The sequence below is a fragment of the Semicossyphus pulcher genome, unplaced genomic scaffold (genome assembly GCF_022749685.1).
Source record: "Semicossyphus pulcher isolate SPU_LCO1_2020_fin unplaced genomic scaffold, fSemPul1.0.p SCAF_13, whole genome shotgun sequence".
Taxonomy (NCBI): Eukaryota; Metazoa; Chordata; class Actinopteri; order Labriformes; family Labridae; genus Semicossyphus; species Semicossyphus pulcher.
The window spans coordinates 17502043-17528576 of NW_027211637.1; the positions used below are offsets into that span (position 1 = coordinate 17502043).

General features: G+C 44.5%; 1 protein-coding gene across 1 annotated transcript in view; it reads right to left on the minus strand.

Annotated features, from left to right (window-relative positions):
- The window catches only part of nav1a (neuron navigator 1a), a 75112-nt gene that overhangs the window by 20656 nt on the left and 27922 nt on the right, over nt 1-26534 (minus strand). Inside the window, exon 5 of the mRNA XM_069660555.1 lies at nt 45-183. Within this exon, the coding sequence (XP_069516656.1) occupies nt 45-183 (139 nt within the window). The remainder of the gene's footprint in view (nt 1-44; nt 184-26534) is intronic.

The following is a 26534-nucleotide window of genomic DNA, read 5'->3' on the forward strand; positions in this document are numbered from 1 at the left end:
GTCAGACAGCCGTGTGTGCGAATGGTCATGTGTGCAGAACTTACCACTATGGCTGAGTTTCTGCGGGAGCCGATGGGAGTGGTGGGGAGGGAGTTGAGAGTGGGACTGGTGTTGAACTCTTCGGAGCTGAGGTTGTCAGAGCCGTCGCTCAAACCGCTGCTGATGGAGCTGCTCTCATCCCAGCTGCAAGAAACAAGGACAAAGAGGACACGTCAGACAAAAGTCAAGCAGGGGGTACTTGGAAATATTTTGGAGTAGCTCAACTTATTTAAAAAAAAGAACTATTAATATTTAATTTGAAAAATACATATCTTTTTTGGTGATTAAGCTGTAACGAGTTTCGATTGAGAGTGTGTAAAAAAAATAGTTAGCGGTGATGTCGCTGGGTATAGATGTTGAGCTTCCATAACTGCCCATTTACCCATAATAGTCACCACTTAGAAGCTTTACCACAGTGCCCGTTAACTTTACATATTGATGTGCGGCCAGCCTCAGGCGTAAACAGCAAACTAAACATCTTGTTTATCCCCAAAGCAAGCCCCGATACCCACCAAGCTAGCTAGCCCTGCTAGCATAGTGGACAAACATTAAGGATACAACAACTTATTACAAGCTATCCACGGTAGCAAAGAAGAGCTGTTTGAAGATGGGAGACATTCAGATATATCTGACAGAGATTGAAACATCCCTCTCGACATTATCAGAGAAAGTTCAGGAATTAGAGACACGTGGGCGCTAAGGAAGACAACATATATGAATACTGTAGCCGCAGAGACTCTGCAAAAACAGTTGGCTCTCCTTAAAGATAAAGCTGACAATTTAGAGAAGGGTAGCAGGAGGTCCAACTTGAGGATTAATACACCAAAAGGGGTATTTCATCAGATCGGGTCATTGGTGTACATCCTGGATAAACGTGGGAACCATTGTATAAAAGAAACAGACAACAAAAGATGAAGCTTCCCTCCAAACAAATTAGCTTTCATCTGTGATCAAGAGTCATTTCATCAGCCTTACAACAGCTAATCTGCTTCTGTTGCAAGACACTCAGTGAACCGCAGTGATTAGGAGAAATTGTATTTTCATTATACACATTTGGAGGAAGTGGTTGAACAAAGTCTCTTTTAACTGGTAATCCTGAGTTCAAGCCCCAATAGAGCCAAACATCCACCTGTCTTAAAGTGTCCTTAAAGAGGGGGTATTGTGCTGTTTCACATTTAAAGACATATATATAACGTTACAATGTTGGATGTTCATACAAATGTGGGTGAAGTTTCAAATATGTAGGTAAAAGTATGTCGGAGTGATTCCTTAATTTTTTCAATACACTGCACTTTGTGACATCACAAAGAAAGTGGGCTTGTAGGGGCGGGATTTCTTAAAGGGACAGGGCTGACTGAGTCGTTTCAGGCAGAGGCTGCATGAGGGCCTGCACAGAGCATCAGTGTGAGAAAAATTAGGAGTTTTTTTAAACTGTAAATTATGCTAAGCTACTCCACAGGTATCACAGAGAGAAATATGAAGCTTGAAATAAGCATAATACCCCCCTTTTAATCAAGACACTGAATCTCTCCCAACTCCAAGGGTGTAATTCCCTGTGAAGATCCATCAAGCATCACATCCGGCCACATCCTCTCAAACCCAAGAACATCTGACCAAAACACTCAGTGTCAGTTAGCTGCATATCTCCTCGAGGTTACACACAGCATGAACTATCAAAGCTCCCCCAGCTCAGTTACATCAGCGCCTGGTTTCATGTCTCCCAGTTTGTCTTTTGATTAAAAATTCATTGACCTCATTTAATGCTGCCTGCTCTATATATCTAACTTTCGCACTTCATGAGCTGCAAACAGTTGGCAAAGTGAAATCTGGAGCACTCTCGACAACATCTCAACCCACACGCACAGAAATAGCACTGAAGAACATATACACTGTTGCATGCGCCCACGAGCGCAGGCGAGAGGGGAGTCTGCGCCAGGGCTGTGAAGTCTGTTCGCTTTGCACACATCAAGCAGTTGTTTTGAAAGTGCGGACACAAATAGGCGGGTGGTGTTACTTCTAAAACAATAACAACAGTAACTGGTAGTCTCTTTTGCATCTGTCTATCGACCTTAACGCAAAGACTTGTAGGAGTGAGGAAGCGGGAGAGTGGGGGTACGTCTGTGCCTATATCCACATGTGCCTGTATACATTAAGTAGGTCATATTCAGGAAGTCAGGGGGTTGGGGTGCTCTCTTATTAGGGTCATTAGGTCATACAGATATCATACTATACTGTAAAACAAGTCAAAGGGGGCGGGGCTCGCCTAATGAGGTCGTGTACACTGTGTCAGAGGGGAGGATGGAAGGAGAGAAAGTGGTGTGGGCCTTCCGGTTGGGTGCCTGTATGGGTCACACTGCACCCTGGGGCAATTGGCAGCAGGGATTGGGGTGGGGGGGAGAGGGGGGTGAAGGGGAAAGCCCTCCCTGTCTAGCCTGTGGATATACAGACAGAGAAAAAGAGCAGACGAGATTTTACGTCTGAAGTGGCTGTCATGCTGCCTTGTCTGTACGCCAGAGCGGGATTAGGGGCAAATTTAAGATCGGACGAGACACGTTCAGAGAGCAGACTAACACTTTCTGTCACTACGTGAAACACAACACAAAAGAATATTAACATAAATATCTGTGGAGTGGGATTTCAGGCTGAAAAACATCTATTGTGCCTCTTTTTGTGTCTCCTTTCGGGAGGCACAGCGTTGTTTCACTATCAGCACCTTCTTCATATCCTGTTTTTCCCTTCAGAGCTGTCTGGGCGTCCACCAGCGGTTTTGTGAATGATAATGCTCCCTCTGATGAATAATTCAAATCTGATAGGAAACAGAACAAACACAGTCTCTGCTGGATTCGGTGTCACTCGGCTGACAGATGTGAAAACAGGAGCCCTCGGAGGAGAAAGACGGGGTCAGAGGTCAGACATCAGGGACAGCGCCAGCTAGGTAGGTGAATCAAATATAAAAGAGGGTTTTGTCTGATTGATCGGGGAGATTCTCGTATAGGAACAAAGAAAACTTTCAAAGACGAATCTCTGCTGTGTTTTCTGACTCCTCTGACACATGAAACAACCAAATCTGCCAAAGAGAGACGTTCAATTAAAGGCTGTTAGACGAGGCAAGAAGACGCCTCAGAGATTCAGAAAGTAATTGAGATGTTAAGACTATGCGTGCGCCAAGAGGAAATACATCATAAGTCTGTGTTAAAGTTCATGTATGTGTAAGTGTTTGAATTTCAGTGTCACAGTCTTGGCTTTGATCCGCAGAAATTATGTTAAATCAGACTTTAATGACCCACGCTTCTCACTTCTGAGAGGAGAATAGCTTTACTTAAGCTCGGAAAGACCTTAGAAATTATCTGCCTTCGTTATTAAGCTTCACGCAAGAGGAATTTTTTTCGTCTGTCCAAGTCAGTGCAAAGGTTTTTGGCTCAAACAGAACCCCATCCTCAATCAGTGTCTGCAAAGATAGAGCTCCACACTGTCACGTCTTCCTTCTGCACTCCTCCATCGGCTCCTCTGGGTGAGATAAAAGGAAGTCTGCGCTTAGATAGGGGGCGATGAAACACGAGGATACTCGAGAGAAGAGGGTGAAGTGGCGTGTGGGAGAGAAGAAAGAACTGTAAGGAAAGGCTTGGAAAAGAGATGATACAGAGGGGAGAGAAGTGCTGCTAATGACACACGGAAAACTCCTCCACTTCTCTCTCCTCTCTCAACTCGATCCAAAACCTTCCTCCTCTACCTCAATCCGCTCCATCCCTCCTTCCTTTAAAAGCAGCTTCTGAAATCTGTTATAATCCCTCCTTGCTCCGCCTCAACTTTTTCATTCTTAAGTAACAGCTGCGGAGACGGAGGGATAATATTAGCACCCTATTCATCTTCGTCGCCCCTTCACACATGAGCTAAAGCACCTTTCTAAAGCCACTTCAGTGTCACTTTTAAACCGACAATATATCTGCTTTTATAACGGAAAGTAGCCACGGTCGTAAACTAAATCTGTGTCCTGCTTATGGATGTTAAATGTCATTGCCTTATTGTGACGATAAATCTGATACCGAGCTGAAGAACACAGCCGGAGGGAGGGGATGATGACGTTGAGAAATGATGCCCTATGAGTGTAATTTCATGAGCAAAATGAATATCAATGCTGATTCCATTTGGGGCGCAATAAATGTCAATTAATTTGAGATGTGCCTGATTAAACTCATTTTTCACCTCTACCTGGGTGATGATTTTCATTCTGTGCACCATGTGCAAAATGCAGCATCCCACTGAGCTGAGATCACGCCACACGGACTCACTGTCTCCTCCTCTGTCTTCGCTCACAAACGAGAAAAGCCACAATGACATTAGCGCAAAAATGTATCGTCTCAGAGAGCGGGGATGTTTCACGCAGATGCAGAATATTTGAAATGGTTTGAATATTTCATTTATTTTTTCCAGACTAATCAAGGTCGTGGTGGTCAATATACACAGCATCCTCTTTTCATAGAGACATGATTTCTTTGTTCTGCGTAGTCTGCACAGAGGACCCACACGCCCACACAAATACTGAGTGGTTCTATCAAGAGAGTTGTTCAATAGCTGCTGCTGAGCTAAATAGTCAGCTTTTATTAACAGGCTTCTGTGTGCCTCCGCTATTCAGACTATTGAGCTAATTGCCCTGATCTCAACATGAATGGTATTTTTGCTGCTCGTTATATGAGCGCCGCACTCTGTCTCCTTCTCTCCTCTCCTCTCGCTCTGACCTCTGAGGTTGAAGGATGGGAGGAGGAAAGTAGGAGAAATGCAGTAGATCTAGAAAAAAGCCACGGCAGAGACAAAGCAGCTTTGCTTGGGGTTTGTGAGTGCAGTGCTTGCTGGGAGCTGGAGTCCTGCCAGTGTCTGGGAGCAGACTTAACAGCATTGGTTGATAAGCTGTTCCATCTAAACAAACATTTGTTAAAACTGCATGGAGGCCGTTCGGAGGAAAGAGATGCTGAAGCTGAACTGCTTTTGGACGAACCTAAAGATCAGTGACTCTGCCAAAAGCCAAAAGCACTGACCTTAGAAAGAGTCCAACTCACTGACCTGCATGCTGAGTATTAATGCAAACAATTAAGTAATTATCTGATCAATAGTCAATGCCCATTATAAAGAATGTAAGTGCACTTATGCAAAGCCTGCAGATCAATAGCAAGGAGAGGGCAAAATGTCATTGGTTATCTAATAATACATCACTTTGCAGAAAAAGTTAAACTGAATCATTAAGGTGAAATGATTATTTATGTTTACAAATGTTCTCTAAAGGGTAATCTCAGATCCCACTGGCTATAATCTGACGACGATTTAGCCTCTAAGGGACAGCGGTGAACATACCGGGGCGTGTAGCCGGCGGTTAGCAATAAACAACCTCCAGTCAAGACTTCATTTTCCGCGTGCCGCACTGTTTAGGGAAAAAGAACCTGTTTTTCTTGTGATTTACTTTAATGAACGGGTCTTACCTTTGCAGAAATTTCAACATCATGTAAAAAGTAATTTGTAAAAAGTAAAAATGAAGCCTTGTCAGGTCTGTCCTCAAGAGGAGAAGAAAACTACTTCTAAAATGCTCTTTTGTTGTTGAACGGAGGTAATAAGGATAAGGATAATTTCTGATGCATTTGAGGAAGTCAGGAAATCTGAACGCACCGCATCAAATCGTTGTCAGATGACGCTGATGGGAGCCGGGATGTCATTACGGCGGATAACGTTCCGCCTGCTTTTGCTCTCCACACGGACTGTTTTCTCCTGCATACACCGCAGCCTGCTGATACGTGATTGGTCAATATTACTCAGACTACAAGTGCAGTACAAACGGAAACCAGAACACTTGCCGCCCCTAAAATCCACGTTCCTGCCTACAGATTCTAACTTTCTATGTACAATCTGTAAACAGAGATTATAATGGAGTTTTAGGCCTTTGGTAGCACTCAATAGCTGTTTTTCTGTGATTGAATCCCTGTTTATCTTGTGGAAGAGGATGCAGGCATAGAGTCCCACTATACTACTGATCAACAGGTGAAGGTAACGAGCCAAGATAAGCGGCAACACACCAGCAGGGGAAAAGAGGCCGCAAGCTAGTAAACACTGATGTGTCTTCAAGGATGCACACAATGCATTTCGCTGAGGGACACTGAGTGTAAACACAACGTTTGATTGTTTACTCGGAAAATCCACAGAACACCTTGAAGCAAGCGACGGTGCTAATACAATCTGGCTCTGAGGAGCTGGCGGGAAATTACTGTAATAAGACCTGCTGCACTATATTAGAGCAGATAAGATAATATTGAGGCTAGTAGGAGGACTTTATCCAGTAAACGAGACAGTGATAGATTTAGTAAATTATATAGTACAAATGCAGCGGTGATATAAAAGTGTTTCCATTCTTTGTGTCCTCATGGGGTTAGACACGTTTTACTCCGGCTGGTATTTGCACACATTGTGACCCGCTTGTGTTAAAGCATGGAAAGTGTTTCTGCAGTCATTCAGCGGACAGGAACTTTCCATTCCTATTAAAATCCACAGTGTCACATGGCAGAACCCAAAATGGCTAAATCAGACGGGATCCTGGTTGTAGTGATGCCTTTTCAGGCGAGTGGAAAGTAGGGCACTGCCAAACTGGCACTGGGCAGTCGGCTCAGAAACCGGAGGGGGCACGCATAAAAGAGCTGCTGAAGTCATTAGATCTGTTATAAAGAGCAAATATACGAGACTAATGCTGGACGATACAATGAGATGAGATTGTCTGTGCTTGTGTATCTGACTGTGGAGTTAAGCACGAGCAGAGAGATCTCAGATCAGCTCGAGGAGGAAGACGACAGCAGGTGACTCACCCTCTGAGGCTCGGGTGAGGGGCATCGAGAGGACACATCTGTCAATATGCAGACACACGGCCGAGTGAAATACACTCATCAACCACCTATCATATAAATATTACGTTCACAAAGGTTTGACAGACAAAATCAAATAAAAAAAGAAGACAAATCAAAGGGAAAACATGAAAAATTCAACAGCAGCTTTGTGAATCGCTGTCTGCTTCATCATCCTCTCCGGGTCTTGTCTAGACAACAAAGCAGGAAGTAAATCCAACAGGGATGACTGTTTTCTTACGAATAAATACACAAGATCACAATGATGTAAACACACGTCCACACAAACGAAAGGGAACTAAATGACTCAGTTGCAGGGGACAGCATTGTGACCGGCCGCACCCATCGCTCTCTTCTCTCCAGCACAGTCATGGCTGCTCCGACCATCTGGGAGACGCGCTTAAAAAATACTGTCGTGTCGATCAGAAATTTTTGTGCTACAAATCAGGCCGAATTTGTGCACAAGCCTGCATCAAACGTGTGTGCCTGGACATTTACCTGGTCAGATCAAAAGAGAGGGTGAGTGGGGCTTGTGTGCACAGATGGCTAACAATATGGGTCCCTGGACCACTTCAGCGGCTTATCACCAGGAAACAAACACACTGACACACACAAATCTGTGGAACACCTTGATAGCTTATGAGCAGACAACAGCTCGTCCAAACTGAATCATTATTTACGATTCAAATTGGGAGTAAAAACATGAAAGGATGAGGCTGGATGAGCATTTAAAACACCCTGGTATTGAATTTTTAAAGATGGGATTATCCATCACAGCAGCACCATATAAGGCCATTTTAAAATCCCTCTACTATACCTTGAATGCTTCAAACTCTGACACTCAAGGGACAGTATAGACATAACACCGCGTGCAAATCCAGCCACTGCAGACCGTCATACTGAAGCTACAACGACCGTCGTATATATAACCTCTCTGTGAATTTACTTACAGTTCAGGCAAGATTGATTAAAAATGTCATTTCAGCTGTTTTCCCCATAAAATATCAGCCATCTGCTGCTCTGGAGTCACGTTATTTTCTCAGAGAGGAGCTAATATACGCGCCGAGCGTCTGCACTCTCACTGATAAACTACTTATTCACACTTTTTAATGAGGGCACGTTGCTGGTTTGGCACTTGGGGCACTTGTCGAACAATTAGCAACAAATCTGTCGTTAAAAAATGGCTTTTAATTAACAACCAATACAGGTCCTCTGCTGGGCTGTATTGTTACGCACTTACAGTAAATCATTGACGAGACCCAATTACAAACTAGATTGCGCCGGCGGCCTCTCTGCCTTTGGGTGCACGCAATTTCCTCCTCAGCGTTATTTATTGTTTCCTCTAGATGTGATGAGTGGTCGCTGCTCGGACAGTCTTTTGTACGCATACACACGAGTGCATACACACACCGCACGCAGCAGTATTTGGGCATTACAGGGGATTACAGAACAGGCTGGAGTTAATGAGCTCGTAATTACTGCTAATTCCATCTGCCACCAGGATCAGAGCAGGCCAGGGGCGCAAGCTGGAGGTACAGCGTGTGTGCAAGTGTGAGTCCACCGAGGTCACACCCATAAATGGCCATCACAGAGGAGAAACCCTGTTGTGCCTTTGACGGCCATTTCCCTGACAGCAATGGCCTTGGGGTTTAGGACACAAACACACACACACATCAAATGCACTTAATTGCCATCGTCCCCTAGAGTGAGGCTTGAATTGGCTGTCAAAAGTGTGTGATGTTAGTAGCTGGTGGAAACGGCAGCTTTGCTCAAGTCACTGCTCCTCTGAGGGTTACGCTAAAGCCAGCAAGGCTCGCGTGTTACGTCTCTGAGATGTGCGTGCGGAAGAATATTGAGGTGCATCATTCTTCCAAGTTTTCCTCATGGGGAAAGGGACAAATTCTGGAAATGCTTCGGGGCTTTCTGGATGGAAAGTTAAATGCAGCAGGAATCCTGGTCAGTAAGGCGTTTTTTTCTGAGCGTGGGGGAGGAGACGGACGGAGAGAGCTTAAGAAGAGGAGAAATCGCTTCAGCTGAATTCTCCTCAGACAGCAAATTAATCTCTGAATCTCCTCTCTCCTCCTGACCTCCCCAGGGTGGACGGACTGAGGGTTTGCTGAGAGTTCAACACGTCGCAGCTGAGAGTCGTCTTGGCTCTGAGCTCCTTCATCCCCGTGAAATTAAACAGGACGGTCTACACGGCTGACGGCTCCGAGCTTCATATAAGGAACTTTGAGGGGTGAGGAACTCCTGGAAGCGAAAATTTGTGCGACTGTTGATCAAGCCGACGCCAACTGGGTCATCTTGGTCTTCTCATACTGTAAGGCCCAAAAAGGAAAACAGTAGGAGCAGGGAGAGGTGTGCAGATGGATTCTTCAGAGGCACCAGACACATACGCTTTGTCTTCCTCTTCTTACTCAGCTCAAAGGGGGTTAAAGGTCACTAACCCCCAGTCTAAACAAGGCTTTGAATGCAGTCACAATACAAAGAATGCCTTTTGAACTTTCAGTATAAATTAAAGCTTTATAATAATGACGAAAACTGATGAATACTTTTTCCACAAGCATCATATGCTCTTAATTTAAGGATGGTCACAAACTAGGTCAAAGAGTTTCAGAGGATATTAAAACGCCCCAGTGTTTAAGGTGGTGACACAGTAACCTTTGACCTTTCAAAGCACCCTGACTTTCTCTTCTTCTCTCCAAGAGAGCAGGAAGCAGAAGAGGGACAGCACTCTTGGGACGAGGCGGGACAGCCTTTTAAATCACCTCCATAAGTAGTTCAGGCTGGGGCGCAGTGTGGAGCGCTTCCCAGCCCCGAAATCAAGAGCTGAGGACTGGGGAGGAGCTCACAGGGGGAACCCCGGCACGCGGAGGCCCGGGACAGGGGCTGGATCTTGGGGTAGAATTACTTCTGGCCTCCCTCGGCACATGTCAACGACAACAAAAGTGTGGAAATATGAACCTGTTTGGGTTTTGGGGGATGGAAAATGTTGCACAGACCCAAGTGTGATCACTGATATGAACTCTGAAATCAAACATTGTAATGAGGATGCTGTCAGTGTTTGCACTATTAAACGCATCACAACAGGGAACTGTCTCCCTCTAACACACTCTTGCATAAAGAGCAGATGTAGGAAATATAATGTCAGCAAGATGGTAACGTGAATGGGGCGGTGGCTCAACACGGACACCAAATGCCTCAGCAACAACAACTGGTGCAGAACCGTGACTAAAATGTAAGGTCCTATTCCGACCAAAATAACTGCAATGTTAAAGAAAACGATGCCTTCAATGTCAGTTCTGTTTTATTCTGATTACGATGGATAAATCCACTAATGCAGCTCCTTAATAATGTGTTAATCTCCCAGATTAGTCCAGACAAAAGTGTGAGATATTAAATTTGCTGACTGGGGTACATGCAGGCTGGTGCTACTTAAAGGAGCAACACGCCCCTGGAAAAAGCCACTGTCAATCAAAGCTGGTGTTCTCTGTAATCGATAGAAGGAATAGGATTTGAAATTGGTGCCATAAATGTGGAGGAAGTTGGACAAACAGCTCCTGGTTTCCCCCATTCTACATTCCTACAACACCCAGCGGGCATTGCGCCCCTCCCTCAGAAAGAAAGTGAGAGACGCTGGAGCGAAATACTACCGTTTTCCAGTCAAGGACATTGATGGCTCAGAGCTGTACAGAACCAGAAATACGACGAGAATATACCGGTGGATCTTCAGGTCTGCAGTCTACATTTCAAACCTGACGATTTTGAACATGACATCGGAGGCGGGTCTTAGATTGAGGAAGTGTAGTTCAGCGAGCTCCCTGGCCTCCGCCAGATGACGCGTTTTACATGATAGCATTAGCTCCCCAAAATAGCATGATAGGACTGAGGTTGTACATCGTCGAACTGGCCCTTTAAGAGGCCAAGCTGCGTCTTTTAAGTTAGTTTTGAGGGAGAAAAAAAGGGTAGATGTTTTGGCAGAGCGTAAAGCAGAAAAGGGAGAACGTTTGAATCAAATGTGATTGCATAGCTTTTGTTTAAATCAAATCGAGCTACACAAAGAGGCCACTGATCAGAGCAGAACACCAGTGAGCACCTGCCAAAGGTCGTCCAAACACCACCTGAACAGAGAAGACTGAAAGGCCCTTTGACTGCAGCGGAGATACTCTTTCCCGTTTCCTGGCTGAGATAAAGCAGACACCTTTCAAAACACACGCACATTACCCCCATGCTGAGGACGGGACAGATTACTTCAGTGTGTATTCCCACGCGTGAACACATGTGGTGGTGGTGACCGACGGGCCTTGGGGGCGCACCCTGCATGAGCACGCACCCATCACCTGCTGTCACTCATAACACTGGCACTCTGGTCATGCCACTTAAAGTTGTTACAGTGAGTTTGGGAGACATTCCTCGCCCCCGGGCCGCTGAAAACACACACTTCACATTCCAGCCAGTGTATTCTGAGGTCCCACTCCCTAATCCTTCAACATATGCAGACGCACATATGCATGCCATCGCGCGAGTGCACGGACGTAAAAATAAAATGATGGATCCAGACAACAAAAACAAAATCTGCAGCCTGAAGTTCGCAGCACGGACGACTAAAGGAAACTCTGTTTCACTCGACATTTCCTTGAAAACTACTTCACTATCTGAAAATGACATCCTGACTTTATTATTCTCCGTGGCCATTGAAGCTAGGCTTAAAGCGGCCCCTCTCGTCCCCAGCAAGGCTGTTAAGGTGCACAGTTGTTTGGCTGTAGGTCCTCCTCAGGCTTTGATGTAACAGAGAAACTCACTAAACCACGGGGGCACCACCTCATGAAAATATGAGCTCTGTTTGTGAAACACAGGCTCCTGTGTGTACAATAAAAGAGTGCATGTGTCTGACAAGCACAGGTTACAAGCATCTGTTGTTTCGCTCTCGGGTCTCCCTAATGACCTTGTAGGTAGGGCACAAACACGCGGCCTCTTAATCAAGTGGCTGCATGAAATAAGTTGTGGGTAAATTAGTAAGCGCTGCAAGTGTGGATGCAGTACATAAACCCATTCTGGAAATATCCGACGGTTAAATTGTCATATCGCCTGGTTGGTATGTTTTTGAACACTCTGCCGTTTCTATGTGAACAGGCATCGTTATAAAGACTTCCCAAAACACGCCTATGTGGACAGAAAGCTTTTAACACTTAATTTGTTTTTTCAGCACTTTTATCTGCTCGTGTGCGGACATGTTTTTGTGTGCTGGAGATTATTAAGTCCTCTTGATGAATATCTATTCATGAGGGTGTGATAAGATCAACGAGCTGTTGACCCTTCTAACTCATCCAGAGTCTGAGTCAGCAGAGTGTGTTTCCAAAACAACTTAATCTGTCTTTAACCCTGAGCTTTTAACCTAGCAGAACAGACTAGATTTGTTTGAACACAGCGTTTAAACGAAGCTGAAATCCCCGACTTTCTGCATCTTTACACTACAACGAAGATGGCAGAACGTCCTGGTGTTGCATGATCACATTATCTCCTAAAAATTCAAACTAATACCCCATTTGGCCTCTTTTCTGCTGCGTCACCGTCTGAAGTCACAAATGTGCCGGAAACAGGGGCAAATCAGATCGGATCAGAAGAAGCTCTCTCACCTCGCTGTCTTGCCAGTGTTGCTGCAGCTTGCATGAAACAAAGAATAAATAGTAATATGTTGTTCTTCTGTATTTACGCGACAGTGGGTGGAACTAAAATGTAGTCATAGCATGGCTCCGGAAAGAGGGTGACCCGGGTTTTGTGTTCCCATCATTGCCAATCGGAGCCGAGGCGATTGTTACCTTTCCCACTGAGCAAAAAAAGCCGAGTGTTGCCGGGTTTTTTGACCAGTGGGAAAGGGGCTTTAGAGGGCACTGTCACCTCACAGGTGCCTCCTAACAAACCCGATCAGAAGTTCTCAAAAGAGCAGCCAATGTGACGTTTTACCGAGCCACACAGATGGATATAATTGCAATATAGTATATTACTGTGGAGGGTCATGAATGAAGCAGCTGATATCAAGGAAGCTTTTGACCAATCAGAGCTGCTGTTTCACCACTGACCAACGCTTAATAACACCGCTTTATTAATGAGAAGAAACAGGGGATTGTTTCGGGTGCGACACGTTTTAATGAGTGATGTCACCATCATACAAATCAGCTATTTGGATGAGGATTGTGTTGTTAATCAGGGGTGGATCCAGACACAGAGGTAGGTAATGCTGAGCAGGCTGTTTGTGTATTGAACAGATTACAACACACACTCGCAGGAACAGGCACTAAGTTGATGTTGGATTGCTTTCAACGTGACTAATAGAGTCGATCAGATCTTTGTGTTGGCTGGAACTAGTTAGCTCATGATGCATGTTTAATGTTTCATTATGTGCACACACACACATGCTGACACACCCACACAAAGGCTTACACGTGTAGAGACTCACACACTGGCTGATACCACCTCTGGCTAAGATCGTGGAATTAATCAGTCGTTTGACAGCCAGTGTGTTTAAGCACACGAGTCCAACACAAACACGCGGATGAAAACACAGTTTGTGCTCTGGGATTCAAAAATAAAAATGTGTGTGTGTGTGTGTGTGTGTGTGTATGCCCTGATATCAGGCCACTTTGCTCTAATGGGTTTACATAAAGGGTCGATGGATGCTGTAGGGGTCAGGGGATCAAAAAAGAGCAAAGATGACGCCCAACGAGCCCCCTAAATGCTCTCCTACACACACAAACAAAATCAATAAGAGCCCCGCTCTGTCTGTAATATCTTAATGCATCTGTAAAGCAAGTTAGCTCCATGGTTATTCCTTCAAATATTCTATCCATATGACCTGTCTGGGTATATGTAGTCATTGCTGTTATGCAGCCTCATATCCGCAGCACACTCACACCAACTGTCCTACATTAGCCCACACATTAAGACGCACAATTAGATAATTCTCACTTTGCTGTGTGGGTATAAAGATGATATGTAGGAGGCTTGCTGCAGATCATCCAATCACAGCACATATACCGGGAGAAGGCATCTTTCAAAATGTAGGTCAGCCGTTCACTAGAATGCGGTCCGGTCCTGCAGCGAATCAATGCGAACACACCCACACACTCACACATACACACACACACATATACCTGCCTGTGCTGACCCACCAGGCAAACTGGTTGTCATCGCACGCAGCTTAAAACAATGGTCATATCAGCCGACCGTAAAATTTAGAAACACTTAAGGCGCGCACGCACATTGCGCGCGTGCACACGCCGGATTCACATCCATTAGCGCTCTATTCACATCAGATGATTTGCATTGTTTCCTTTGATATGGATTCCTTTGAGGCTAAAGCACCTTCCTGTCTTTTAGACGCTGCTTCTAATAGTCTTTACAGTAACAATAAAAGACAATGCTGATTCAACATACAGGTTTCCGCATTGACGTCTGCGCTTATATACTGCAGGCTATACCTCCATGTATATGCACACGCACGTCCTTTACTCTGCGTCTAGACCGGGATAACATATCCTCTAACAGTCTAATCTGAGCGCATGCCAGTCACAATAATGAAACGTGCCACCATGCAGCTGTTGGGAGTTTTATCAATGAGACACGCTGCTGCTTTTTACGCACAGGCTCCACCGCGGCTCCTACAACCCCATTCACCAATCTACGATAGCTCACGTTTTACCGCGTTTATTCACACAATTTAACGCAATGTCACCAATGTGTCAATTAGCTTCCCATCCGGCATTCTCAGTCACATGATGCAGGAACTGGACTCATCCATTACCTTGACAGAAAGTGCATTGTCCTCCCCGCGCGCTGCGGAGCCGGGAGATGCAGCATTTTCCCGTTCAGCACGCGCCCGCTCATTCTTCAACCGTCCAGCTTTTCACGCCGCTTTGTTCCCGATTGGCATATCCTGCTTACTACGGATCTGAAGCGAGAGAGAGGGAAGGAGAGTCCAGCCGATAACTGGGGAACCGCCTGTACGAGTCAGCAGCGTTAACTGACTGACACACTCCCGCAGTGCCTCCACTCTGACACACACACTCTCTCTCTCTTTCACACACACAGAGGAAGGGAGGGAGGCGATGAGCAAAGGAGGGAGGGAGGCATGGATAGAAAGGCAACACCCCGAATTCCTCCTCCTCCGGCCCCCGTCTCACTGATCGCGACCAGCTGTGCCTTTTCCAAAAGCGCAAAGAGGCTTTGACGCGCGTTCAGCCGCGAGATAAAAACGCAGTCATCACATTCTGTAAAAGCGACATGTCAGAGAGGCATTTTCACACTCTGAAATCTACAATCAACTCACGAGACAGCCCACCGACTCCACTCACTCAACCCTCTGATACCATGTCAGCACTTAAGATGGCTGGCATTCATTTTAATTTCGGTTTACAGTACATGACAGGGTTGAAAGATGTTACTTAAATACAAAACATGATGGATAAATGTTCTACTACAAGTAAAAACAACAATATATCAGCAAAATGTGTTCACTGATGCACTGATGTAGAATTTAGTAACACTTAGAATGGCTTTACTAACTGCTAATAATACATTTAGGCCTTAAGAGCCATCTATAAGAACAACCTCTGGGTTGCCAGGTTGGGGAAATGTGCTTGGCTGGGATATATCCTCCTTCAGCATGTCTTGCTTTGCATTTTTAGCTCTTTAACCAATTAAGACACAACCTTTGAAGGGTCCATAACTTGTTCAAAAGAGCTGCAGAGTATCTAGACCTTTATCCATTTATTACAGCTTCAAACCTGATGGTTTATTGTGAAGGGGGTTAATCATTAATGATGGGTCATGGCAGTTATTTTTAATGCTGAAGCTAGAGGAGGGGAATTCTAACGGTTTTTTATGGTTAATCTGTAACTCGTCACGTAAAATCTTTATCTGTGAGTTTAACTGTAATGTAGTGGAATAAAAAGTCAGTATAGCACCTACTTTGATACTCAAACTCTGTCCAGGGATGCAAACTGTAATAAAATGAAGCTTAAATACAATGCGATTATTATGGAAAGACCATATTAGCACATAGATATCTCGCTAATAAAAAGAAAAACTCCATCTTTGATTTATTACACATAAAAACCTTTCAACAGTCGCTCACTGTTGGGAAGAAATGCTGGCTGGTAGCCAAACCAGTGGTGGCATAAATAAGCCTCAATCAGGATGCAATGAAGCAGCGAGGGTAAATGACTCCACTGTTTCTATTGTAACAAAGTGTGTATTGGCTATTGGAGACATTCAGAGCAATAGAGTGAGTATCATGTATCCACTCCCCCCTTCTCAGCTCTGCCTCTGCCCCCTCCCTCTCACAACATCCAGTGGTGTTTAAACACTTTAAGCACAGAGTGGACCCCAGTGAATAGATGTGCCTGTCTGCTGGCTCTGTTCAATACATGAATGAAGGGTGAGAAAGAGAGAGACAGACAGAGGAGGAGGGAGATAATTAACAGTGTCTTTTCAGGGAAGACAGAAAATGGAGTGAGTGGAAGAGAAAGATAGAAATAGAGGGATTGGAAAACACCAACAGAGAGAGAGAGAGAGAGAGAGAGAGATCATTAACACACTTGTTTTAAGTGCAGAGGGAACAAAGAGAGGATTCTTTAGGCCACTGCTCTACAGTACCACGCAGGGCGAGCTGGGCACAAAGTGTATGTGTGTGTTAACAAGTTTGATTGACACATTGGCATGCTGGACTGCAGGTGTGTGAGCCGCTGCCATCGTTGTTGCCTAGTGTTAATAATAAAGAGAAAAGAAAACAGTTTCTATGAGCACCAGTGCACACACACACACACACACACACACCCTTACAATCCTCCTTAAGTCAGTCTTAGCCTTTGCTTTTATTCATGTCAACTCTCATCCGCGTTTCTGGAAAGGCTACTTGGACAGCGCTCTGCGTCTGTCTGGCCAGCTCTCACTCTGACCGCTGACTCATGTCCAGACATGCCCTCCGTCTCCCCCTCTGTTTATTCGCCTCTCCTCATCAAAGACTGTCTCTTCTTTTTTTGTTTTTTTTACTTCTACCCTCTTTTTCACTCAGAATCTAAAGAGCACAGTGCAGGTTTTCTTGTCCGTGTTTGTGTGTCGGTGCAGTATAAGACCAGTGTAATTAGGTGGCGATGTAGCTGTGTAATGACAGTATACAGGCAGGGTCACCCGTATGACCCTGGGAACCCGTCACTCCTCTGCTGATGAAAGAGACAAGCGAGCTGGGAAAACTCATCCCCCTTATCAGAGCAGGAACACACACAGGCAAACAGAGGCAGTTGCGACACATGCTAAGGTACAGGCTTAAAACACCCAACGCACACACAACAAACTCTTAATTTAATCTTAATTCGACCTGTAGCGACACTTGCTTTTATCACTCACTTCCTGTACACTCACACACATTAACATTAAAACAAGTATGATGAGTTAGGAACTGGTTTTTCAATCTCAGGTTGAGTCCGATATGTGACTTTTCTAAAAAAGTATCTGTCAACAGTCACACGCTCACAAATTCTTTTGTCAGATTTTCTGGCACACGGCCTCGTCCCCTCCCCGAAGTCAAACCGTAGTTTGTGTACCAGCCTGCAAGCTCAGTCTAGCAGCTCAATGCTTAAAAAAACATGACCTCACAGTGAAAAACTCATGGCTGAGCTTCAAAGTGCAGGTCCCCGTCTAAAAGGGTGCTCTTGAGGCTAATTAAGGGAGCACCAAAACTATCTAATTAGACTCTAGCTTATGTTCTCTATTGTGAAGGTCCACTCTGCTGGGGACAATATGAAGAGGGACCGCTCGGAAAACTTGAGCGTCACGAGACAGACAACAAAAACAAGCCGACAGACTCGAGAGTTCAAAAGTATCTTAAAAGTCTCCGCAGCCAGTTGAGCTTAATGTCTGCTGGGAAAATAATGAGGATATGTTCGCTGTCGGGGGCGCTGGTGCATAAAGGAAAGAATGAGATTAAGAGATGGGGCAATGAGGAGAGCAGGAAGGGAAGCACGGTGGCGGGAGGGCACAAAGAAAAGTGTGTGACTAATGTCGAAACAGCTTCAGAGAATAACACGGTGGGAGACAACGGGAGGGAAGGAAGGTTAATTCTTATGCGCATTACAAACCCCCCTCACACCCCACTGTTAACCTTCCATGGCTCGGCTCTTGTGTGCATCTTGTATGTGTGTGTTTGTTAGCGTGTGTGTAGTTTAGATTTGAGTGGCTTCAAATTAAAGCTCCCAAAAAGCTTGTCTTTAACCATGCAGTTTCATTTACCCCCTATAGAGGAACTAAGCATGTACTTTAAAGGCTGTATAGATGTAGAGGGAGGCTATGGTTGGTTGGAGAGAGAGAGAGAGTGTGTGTTTGTGTGTAAATGTGTGTAGGAGGGGGTGGGCCTGTCTTTTACTGTGGGAACCAGCCTTCAGGAATGAACCTGATCATTTCCTCAAACTCCTCTCTTCATAACAAGAAAAGTGCCTCTAACACTGAGGACAATGTTTTACATAATAATGACAAAGAGAACAAAATTGCACTTCAAATTTTCTTGTTAAATAGTTTCTTCAACTAAATTACAAAGAAACAAAAACAACTTCCTCCTCAACACAACAGAAGTGAATTAAATGTAACTTGTAGCATTCACAGCCATGCTAGCAGCTATATGAGGCTTTACTAAGTGGTGCCTTGAGCTAAATGCAAACATCAGCATTCTAACATGTTGACAAAGCAATGCTTCCATTCTGATGGTTTGAAGTTACTTTGTGTACCATGTTATCCTTCTTTGTTTAGCATGTTAGCATGCTAACATTTCCTTATAAGCACTAAACAAGAAGTGCAACTGATGCTGATGGGAATGCCATTGTTAGATTTGCAGCGATTTGCCAAAGTATAAGACTTATAAAAAAATGACCAGGATGGGACGATACATGAAAAGTCAGGGGGTCACCAAAGTCTGTAGCCCCCTTACACTGCCAGTTCAAGGCGGGATTATTACACCTCTGTTATGTTTCATATTCTATGTTAAACGCATTGGAGGTAGTAACAGAGAGAGGCGAAACAGCGTCAGTGTAAATAGCAGACCCGGCAGGGAGGAACAGCGTTGTGTGTGTGTGAAGCACACTCTGTTTGTTTACACCTCGCGCACATTTTGCTTCCGCAACCCAGGTTTACACGCTGCGTCGGCAGAGCTTCGTTACAGCGCTGTCACAGAGCCGCAGTGTAAAAAGGGCTAAAGTGATTTATCCTACAGGAGCCAGGTTTATAAGTGCTAATTTGATTCCAATACATCCAGTAAATGTTGAGATATTGTCCTAGATATGTTAACAATTTTGACCTGCTGACAATGCTATCTAATTGTTGATCTTTATATTAATCTGTGCCATATAATCTGTGCCTGTGCAATGCTTACTTACTTCATTACTTTGGCTTTGCTACAGCATCTTTGTAGGAGTATGTAAAGAGCTACAAAATCAACCCTTACTATATTTACTCACCATACTTTTATCATATACAATTCTTTATTGAAGCCTTCACGGTCCCGTAACAAATTCAATCTGCAGCCTTCCCCTCTAAACTCTTAAAGCCAAGCTTTGTTGACTCAATGATGTCAGTCTATACGGTTTGAATCTATGCTTGTTGGTTTAGCATCATGTTCACCATCAGATGTTGTTTTCAGGTCACTTCCCCCTTTCATCTCCTCTATAGGTCAGGTGTGATTATATCATAAGAAAAGTAAATAAAGTGAAGACAGTAAACATCTCGAGGAAGCGCGGGGTCGTCTCCGTCCTTAAAGGAAATGTGGTGAAATTGGTCATCTGGCAGGAGTCGTGACATTTTGACCTCTGTAAGTTTAGAAGCTCACGCACACACACTCCATTTATTTCCCTTGCACGCTCATATTGTTGACATGGTAACACATCCCTCTGAACTATGTGGGGGTCCCTCCACGTGCACACGCACACACACACACAAAGGACACCGCAAACCTTTACACGCCCCCTTGTCCTTCAGTCTGCTGACCACGTCCCTGAGTTCTCTTATGCTTTTCCAACCTTCCCATAGGAGGAAGCCGGGGATTAGCGGGGATTATGCCATAGCGTCCCCATAGAGGTTTACCAGGGCTAAATGGGGGGGGGTGTTTAGGCAACAGTAGTCGGTTTTGGCGTTTCATTGGGTGAAGTTAAATGACAGCGCCTTTAAGAGAAAGAGTGTGGGAATATGAGATACATGCTGTAAAATTTGAAGGGAAGAAAAAGCAAAGAAATAGAAGATTAATTTTTTTTGACTTTCCCAAACTTTTCTTTTCATTCTGAAGCAGGATGTGGGAAAATCTGTCCGAGGGATGCAACTGTAGTTCCCAGGCTCCGATCCAGAACATGTGTTTGTTGCTCAACATCAGCATGTTTCACAATAACGAAATGGCCCAAAGTCAAACTAAACATAACACTAGTGTGTAAACTCTGTGTGAGTCTGTCTGTGAGGGAGTCGCAGACGGACAAAGAGCGTGACGAAAAGAAGTACAGCAAATATTTTCTTTAGCAACAGTGAAAGTTGACAATTAAGAGGAAGACTCATTCACTTCTTCCCTGTTTGTTTGGTTAAAAGTAAACAATGATAGTGAATTAAGGAGGTTAATAATGCGGCTGGAACGCAGCATGATAAAAAGGTGCATGAGGACAGTGTTCTGGTTGAAGGAGGAGGTGTCAGGGGGACTGCAAATCCCCCCGCAGCCCCATATGCTACTCTCTGTTAAATCTTTTAATGTGTTTGTGTATCAGTGTGTGTGCTGCTTTATGTGCATATGATTGTGTGTGTGTTTGTGCTACTTTAGCAGACGAACAGATTAATGTCATTATTGTGTGTCAGCAGCGTCCTGCTGTTACAGCTGGAGCCGTTTACATCATCCCTGAGAGACGGAGCCGGGCTGTAGACAATATATGTGAATTATAATCCAGCTACAAGATATGAGCTACATTTAATTATGATTTAGTGTAGGTATGGCTTTTATGGTCACTCAGAATGAAACTGAAAAGCCTCTTAAAGCGCACAAACACCACACAAAGAAGGACAGTAATACCCATTGTGTGCCTGTATTCTCCATGGGTGTTCCCTCTACTGTTTTGCCCACACGTGCAGGAACAAAAGAAGAGCGCACTCCACCATTCAGTCAGTCCCCCCTCATAATGACAGGAAAAGTAATTGATTACACGCCGCGCTGAGCAGATAGAGCCGAAGGAGCCGCGTAGGCCCAGAGAGGTCCAGAAAAGAGCAGGTAGCGGATGACAAGAACAACACACGCCCCATCAACCCCGTGAACCCCACCTCAATCTGCCTTGCATTAACTTTTCATGTGCATCCCACTGTCTCAGACAGACACTGTCATACAGACAGAGGGGAAGGCACAGCGGGAATCTTGATGCATTAATCTATGAGAGCATTGAGGGGGGAAATAGAGTCTTTACTTGCGTTATTTGCGCTTAATTTTGAAAGGAACATATGTGTATTTTCTCTGCTTTAAGACCTTAACTACAAACTATGCTTTAGTTATTAACACTGATTTCTACCTTCAAATGCATGCTGTACATTTTATGATTCTCTCAATGTGTTTTATTACTTTTCAGTCAACTTAATCTCTTCTGTTCCCCCACCATATTTCAAATTGTGATCCAAGCTCATGTTGTGACAGGGTCTGGACTATTGGGAGAGCGCTCTACTGTTTTTCTTTCGGGCAAGGGGTCTGTAACTGGACCTGCAGTATGACTCATGGTGTAAAGATCTGGCTCTGAGCGAGAGGGAAGCCCAGGGTGTGTCCACTGAGGATCGCATCAGGGGAGAGAGAGAGAGAGAGAGAGAGAGAGAGAGTGATTGAGCGAGCGGATCCCTCACCTGTAATGTAAATCAGATCCAGATGTGGGAGGAGGAATTCATTAATCAGATGTGTCAGGCTGCGTTAGGGTCTGAGTGTGTGTTTGTGCGTCTGTGTGTGTGTGAGTGTGGTTCTAGTTTTTTGCCAGTAGATGGGGTCAGAGTACAGCGGGATTGAGCTTGATCTGAGAGAGGTAACACTTCAATCTGCACCCAAACACACACATTTACACACACGAGTGTGCTCAACTTGTCAGTAACTACCCTGCCTCACTAGAGATAAGCTTTGTCGGCAGGTCTGAGAGATGGAGTTAATTAGAAGTGCTTATCCACGGCTGCGGTCAGATATCCATCAGTTAAAGGCAGATAATGACCTCCAGGGTTTGAATAACACGAAACATTCAGAGGCAGTGAAGTAACGAGTGACGTCAAGAAGCTTATTCCAGTCATCACTTGTGTCTAAAACTTCTCTATTTAAACGTTCCTCTTTCTGCTTCAGTTCCCTGTTCTGTGCTGGATTTACACTAAGATTATCTAACTCACTTCTGCTTTTCAGGATTGCAGACAGCACGAAATCAAAACACGTACAGCTGCAAGTTTCGGGGAACTCGGTGTGTCTGAGTGCACGTCGAGTGTGTTTGTCATGCTTCAAACAAATGTTTTCATAATTCAGACGTTTAGTGCAGCGAACCAGCCCGTCTCGCAGAGTAGTAACCATGGAGACGGTGCGTTTACTAATGGGAGGTCGCTGAGGCTGGGAGCTCCTCCATCCAGAAACAAAAGCGCCTGCGCCCAGCATGGCACAAAACGAGCCACGCGCTCATCCAGTCGGCCGCACGTGTGTGCGTGCATGTTCAGCCCATTATCACCACTTGAACAACAACAATGGTAATCAATACAGACTATAAAGGCCAGATGAGGCTCAGACAAGAGCTCGGCTTTATGCTGTATGCAGGGTTGCTTTAATATCACACATAGACACACTTATAGAACAATTACTCTGCCTCTCTGAGGATAATATCTCTGCTCACAGGTATCTCAGGACACTCCTGATTCCCTCGCTATATACCAACACACTGTTGTGCTACAGACTGTTGCTTGTCGACATCATGTAAATGGGACTATAGTGTTAGTGTCAAGCCTTTTTGTAATAGGAGGGAGAAAAGGCTGTGATACAGATGAGATAACAGCTGATATTACTCCTGGTTACAAATAGAGGTTATTGAGGGATATGGATTATTATTTAAAGCTCAATCATCATTTTTTTTACCACTCGAACTCCTTCCCAAGCTGACATACTGACAGTCATTACATGTTATCACCATTTATTCTGATTGGTTAATTACAACATTCTGAGGTCTGTTATTTCTCGATAACAGACCGTTGTTATGAAGAACAGACCGTTGCTAAGGATGCAGCACTAACTATAATCATATCCGTCTGCCAAAAGAAGTCCGGTAAATTTGACGTCAAAGACAAAACAGGGGGGAGATAACAATAAGGTTAAAGATGTAAATACTGAAGGCTACAACAAAACTGAAGACAGCACATGAATTAAACATTAAACACACTACGGGGTACGGCGGTGTGTTAAGACGTGAATGGAAAAGAAATGTCAACAGACTCCGACAGTGGCGAGATAGAAAACCTCAATCAGGTGCTGCGCTGAGTCATGCGGTCCTGTTCACCCCTTCAGGGTGAGACATTATCCCTCCGCTTCACGTCGGGGTCCTGCTCACCCTGTTGGGGATCCATTCCGCCGTAACAACCTGCTCGCTATACATTATCCCTTACATAAAGTAGCTACAGCTATAATTTGAAAAAAAAAACGTTCACGTTTCTGTTATACTGTTACAGATAGGGGCAATTTGCTAGGTCTACTAGGAGGCAGTTTAGCAAACTTCAAAGTAAAGCGAATGTAGAAGAATTAAAAAAAAAGAAAATAAGTTTCACCCAAAACAATTTCACGGGGCAGTGACAAGATGGGATAAAGTGCCTCTAAAGACAAATAAAATCAAGGATCACTGCTAGAAGACAGTATCTAGCAGCAGTATGCCCACTACACACAAACCTGTAAAGATAAAATACAGAAAACTTAACCAGACAGAGAAAAAAAGTGTAAATCCACTCCCTACACGGCACTGCACCTCATTACAGTTCACGTTCACACACACTCAGGGGAATGACCTCCTCATTGTCCCCTTCCCGCTGTTTCCCGGTGAGAATGACGTGTGTGTGAGTGAGAGTGTGGGGGGGACACTAAGAGGGGTCCGGCCTCCAGATGTAAGACGAGCAGATGCACAGGAAACGTATAAGAAGCTCTGACTCAGTGTGTGCGTGTGAGTGTACGGGGTCTGTGTGTCAGGCAGGTCAAGACACAGTCACGGTAAAGCTACCTTTGAATGTGACTCACACCTATACAGTAAAACTCAAGTGAGTCACAGTGAGACCCCTGATGAGTCAAGTCCTGCTCACTCATATATGTTCATTACAGACGCTAATATTTAAAGACGCAGCTTCCTCATAATTAAACAGAACAAAGAGATGAAAGAGACACAACCCAAACAAAGAACATGTGTGTGTGTGTGTGTTTGTGCTGCATAATGTATGTGGGGGAATCCTATGTATTATATATGCAGGGATGAGACATGGTATGTGCATGACCTCTGTATGACTGGGGCACTGCCTCTATGTATAATGGATGAGAATGGGTAATGAATTATGAGGAAAGGGAGGGTAATCCAACATGGGAGTACTTCATGTTAAGAGGCTGGAGAGCAAAAGGGAAAACGGCAACAGCAGCGCTGGCCTGCCCTCTAGTGGTAAAGACACATTAGTCTGAAAGCTGCAGGAGCAACCTCAGCACAGCGTACAGACTCACAATTAACATATAAATGCCTGAATAAAATGTTGAAAATAAAGATTTGTCAATATAAATTAAATAAATTAAACTTTCCGGGTGTTAATGTGTGATACGCTGATTTTCTTCATAATAAATTGAACACCTTTTTGGTTTTGAGTTCTGGTGGACCATTTGAGGACGTCAATTTGGAGTCTTAGAGGTCGTGAGGGGCATATTTCACAATTTTTTTGGCTGTTTTATAATATCAACAGATAATATTATTGGACAAATATTTCATCTATTAGTCAGTCAACAATTTTTAGCTGCCTCCACAGAATGAGTCATAACAAAGGCTGAATATCAGAGTCTTCCCAGGAGAAGGGTCGTTTTAGATTGTACAAATGTTCACAATATTCCAGCTCTTGCCTAAACCTTCGCCAAGGGCAACTTTAAAGATTATAAATCACCCCCTCAAACCCCACCTAAACAAGACTTGGTCAAAACCTAGTATGTGGCTGACCGCTTCAGGTCAATGTGCGCTTTTGTGGGCAATTTTTATTTTTACAAGGACTGTCCTTATGAGGCCGATGGTGACGTGTTTGAAAGCAGGTGCGCGCTGCGGATGTAGGTGAGGACAGCGGACGAGCAGCGGAGGAGCAGCCCCGCCAACTCCCCGAACAAAGTATCCAGAGCCGTATAGACAGAGAGTCGCGTCAGTGGAGGTCTAATATGCTCCATGATCCACCATTGCGATTTCGCAACTCTCTCTCTACGGCTCTCACTCAGTCAGACCCGTGTGCAGGGCTGACGCTGGTGGTCAGCCAAAAAAGCAAAAACACGACACAACTCAAGCAGATACAGAAGTTCAAAATACAGTTTCCTGTAATAATCCGCCAGGCTCGGGAATGTGTGTGCGGGCTCTCCAGCATCCAACTTTGCATGGCATTTCTGTTGCCTAGGCAACGCAGGGACATCCGTGAGGTCTTAGGAGTCAGCTACCACTTTCTTGTAGAACTCCTCGAAGGCATGATCGCACCTCTTTTGTTGAATAAAGCTTCGTGTAAAGTCCACGGCTTTCTGTGCATCCTGTAGGGTTCTTGACAGGTGTTCAGTGGGAGAAAAATCACATCAGCGCCAAATTTGTGTGCTAAATTTGTCGAGCAGTGTGACGTGTTTTTTATTTTACATGTCTTATATTCAAAAGTTGGTTGGGCTGGCCCTACCGGTTCCATGTTCTATGATTACTTTAATATCTTCTTTAACTCAATTTGGTAAAAATAGATAAAACAGTTCCTTTTTACCGTCTGTCTGTCTGTCTGTCTGTCTGTCTGTCTGTCTCAACTAATGTTACCTTGTGTGATTCTTTCTCTCACAAAGCTCTATATAAACCTGTACAACCGCTAATTTGAAGCCATGACCAGACACACATTAACGCTACAGGAAACTGAACTGTTGCAATTGACTTCCTGGTGATGGGGGTGCATTTTTGCGGTTACCGTGGAGACGTCAAGCTGTGTTCAGCAGAGGAGTTTGTTTTTTGAGTTGGCCGAACTCAGCAGCTTCACACACACAAACGCTGTCAGAGTTTACAATGAGATAATGTGTTTTCTTTCGCTGTGCTTAGAGTCGGTCACTGGCACATGATGCTGTGTGTGCGACTGAAAGTTGTCAGAACTCCTCCTACTGGGACAAAGGCTGCAAAGTTCTACAAAACTAATCGAGGAATTCCAGGAACAGAAATTAAGTCACTTTTGAATACAGCCTCTAAACTCAATGTCTGCTGTTAGTGAAACTTAATCAATTAATTCATGAAGTCACGGGGTGGTGCGTTTACTTCCTGAGACAGACTGATGGAGACACAGGGAATTACATACCAATTTGAACGCTAACCGCAGCATCCAGCG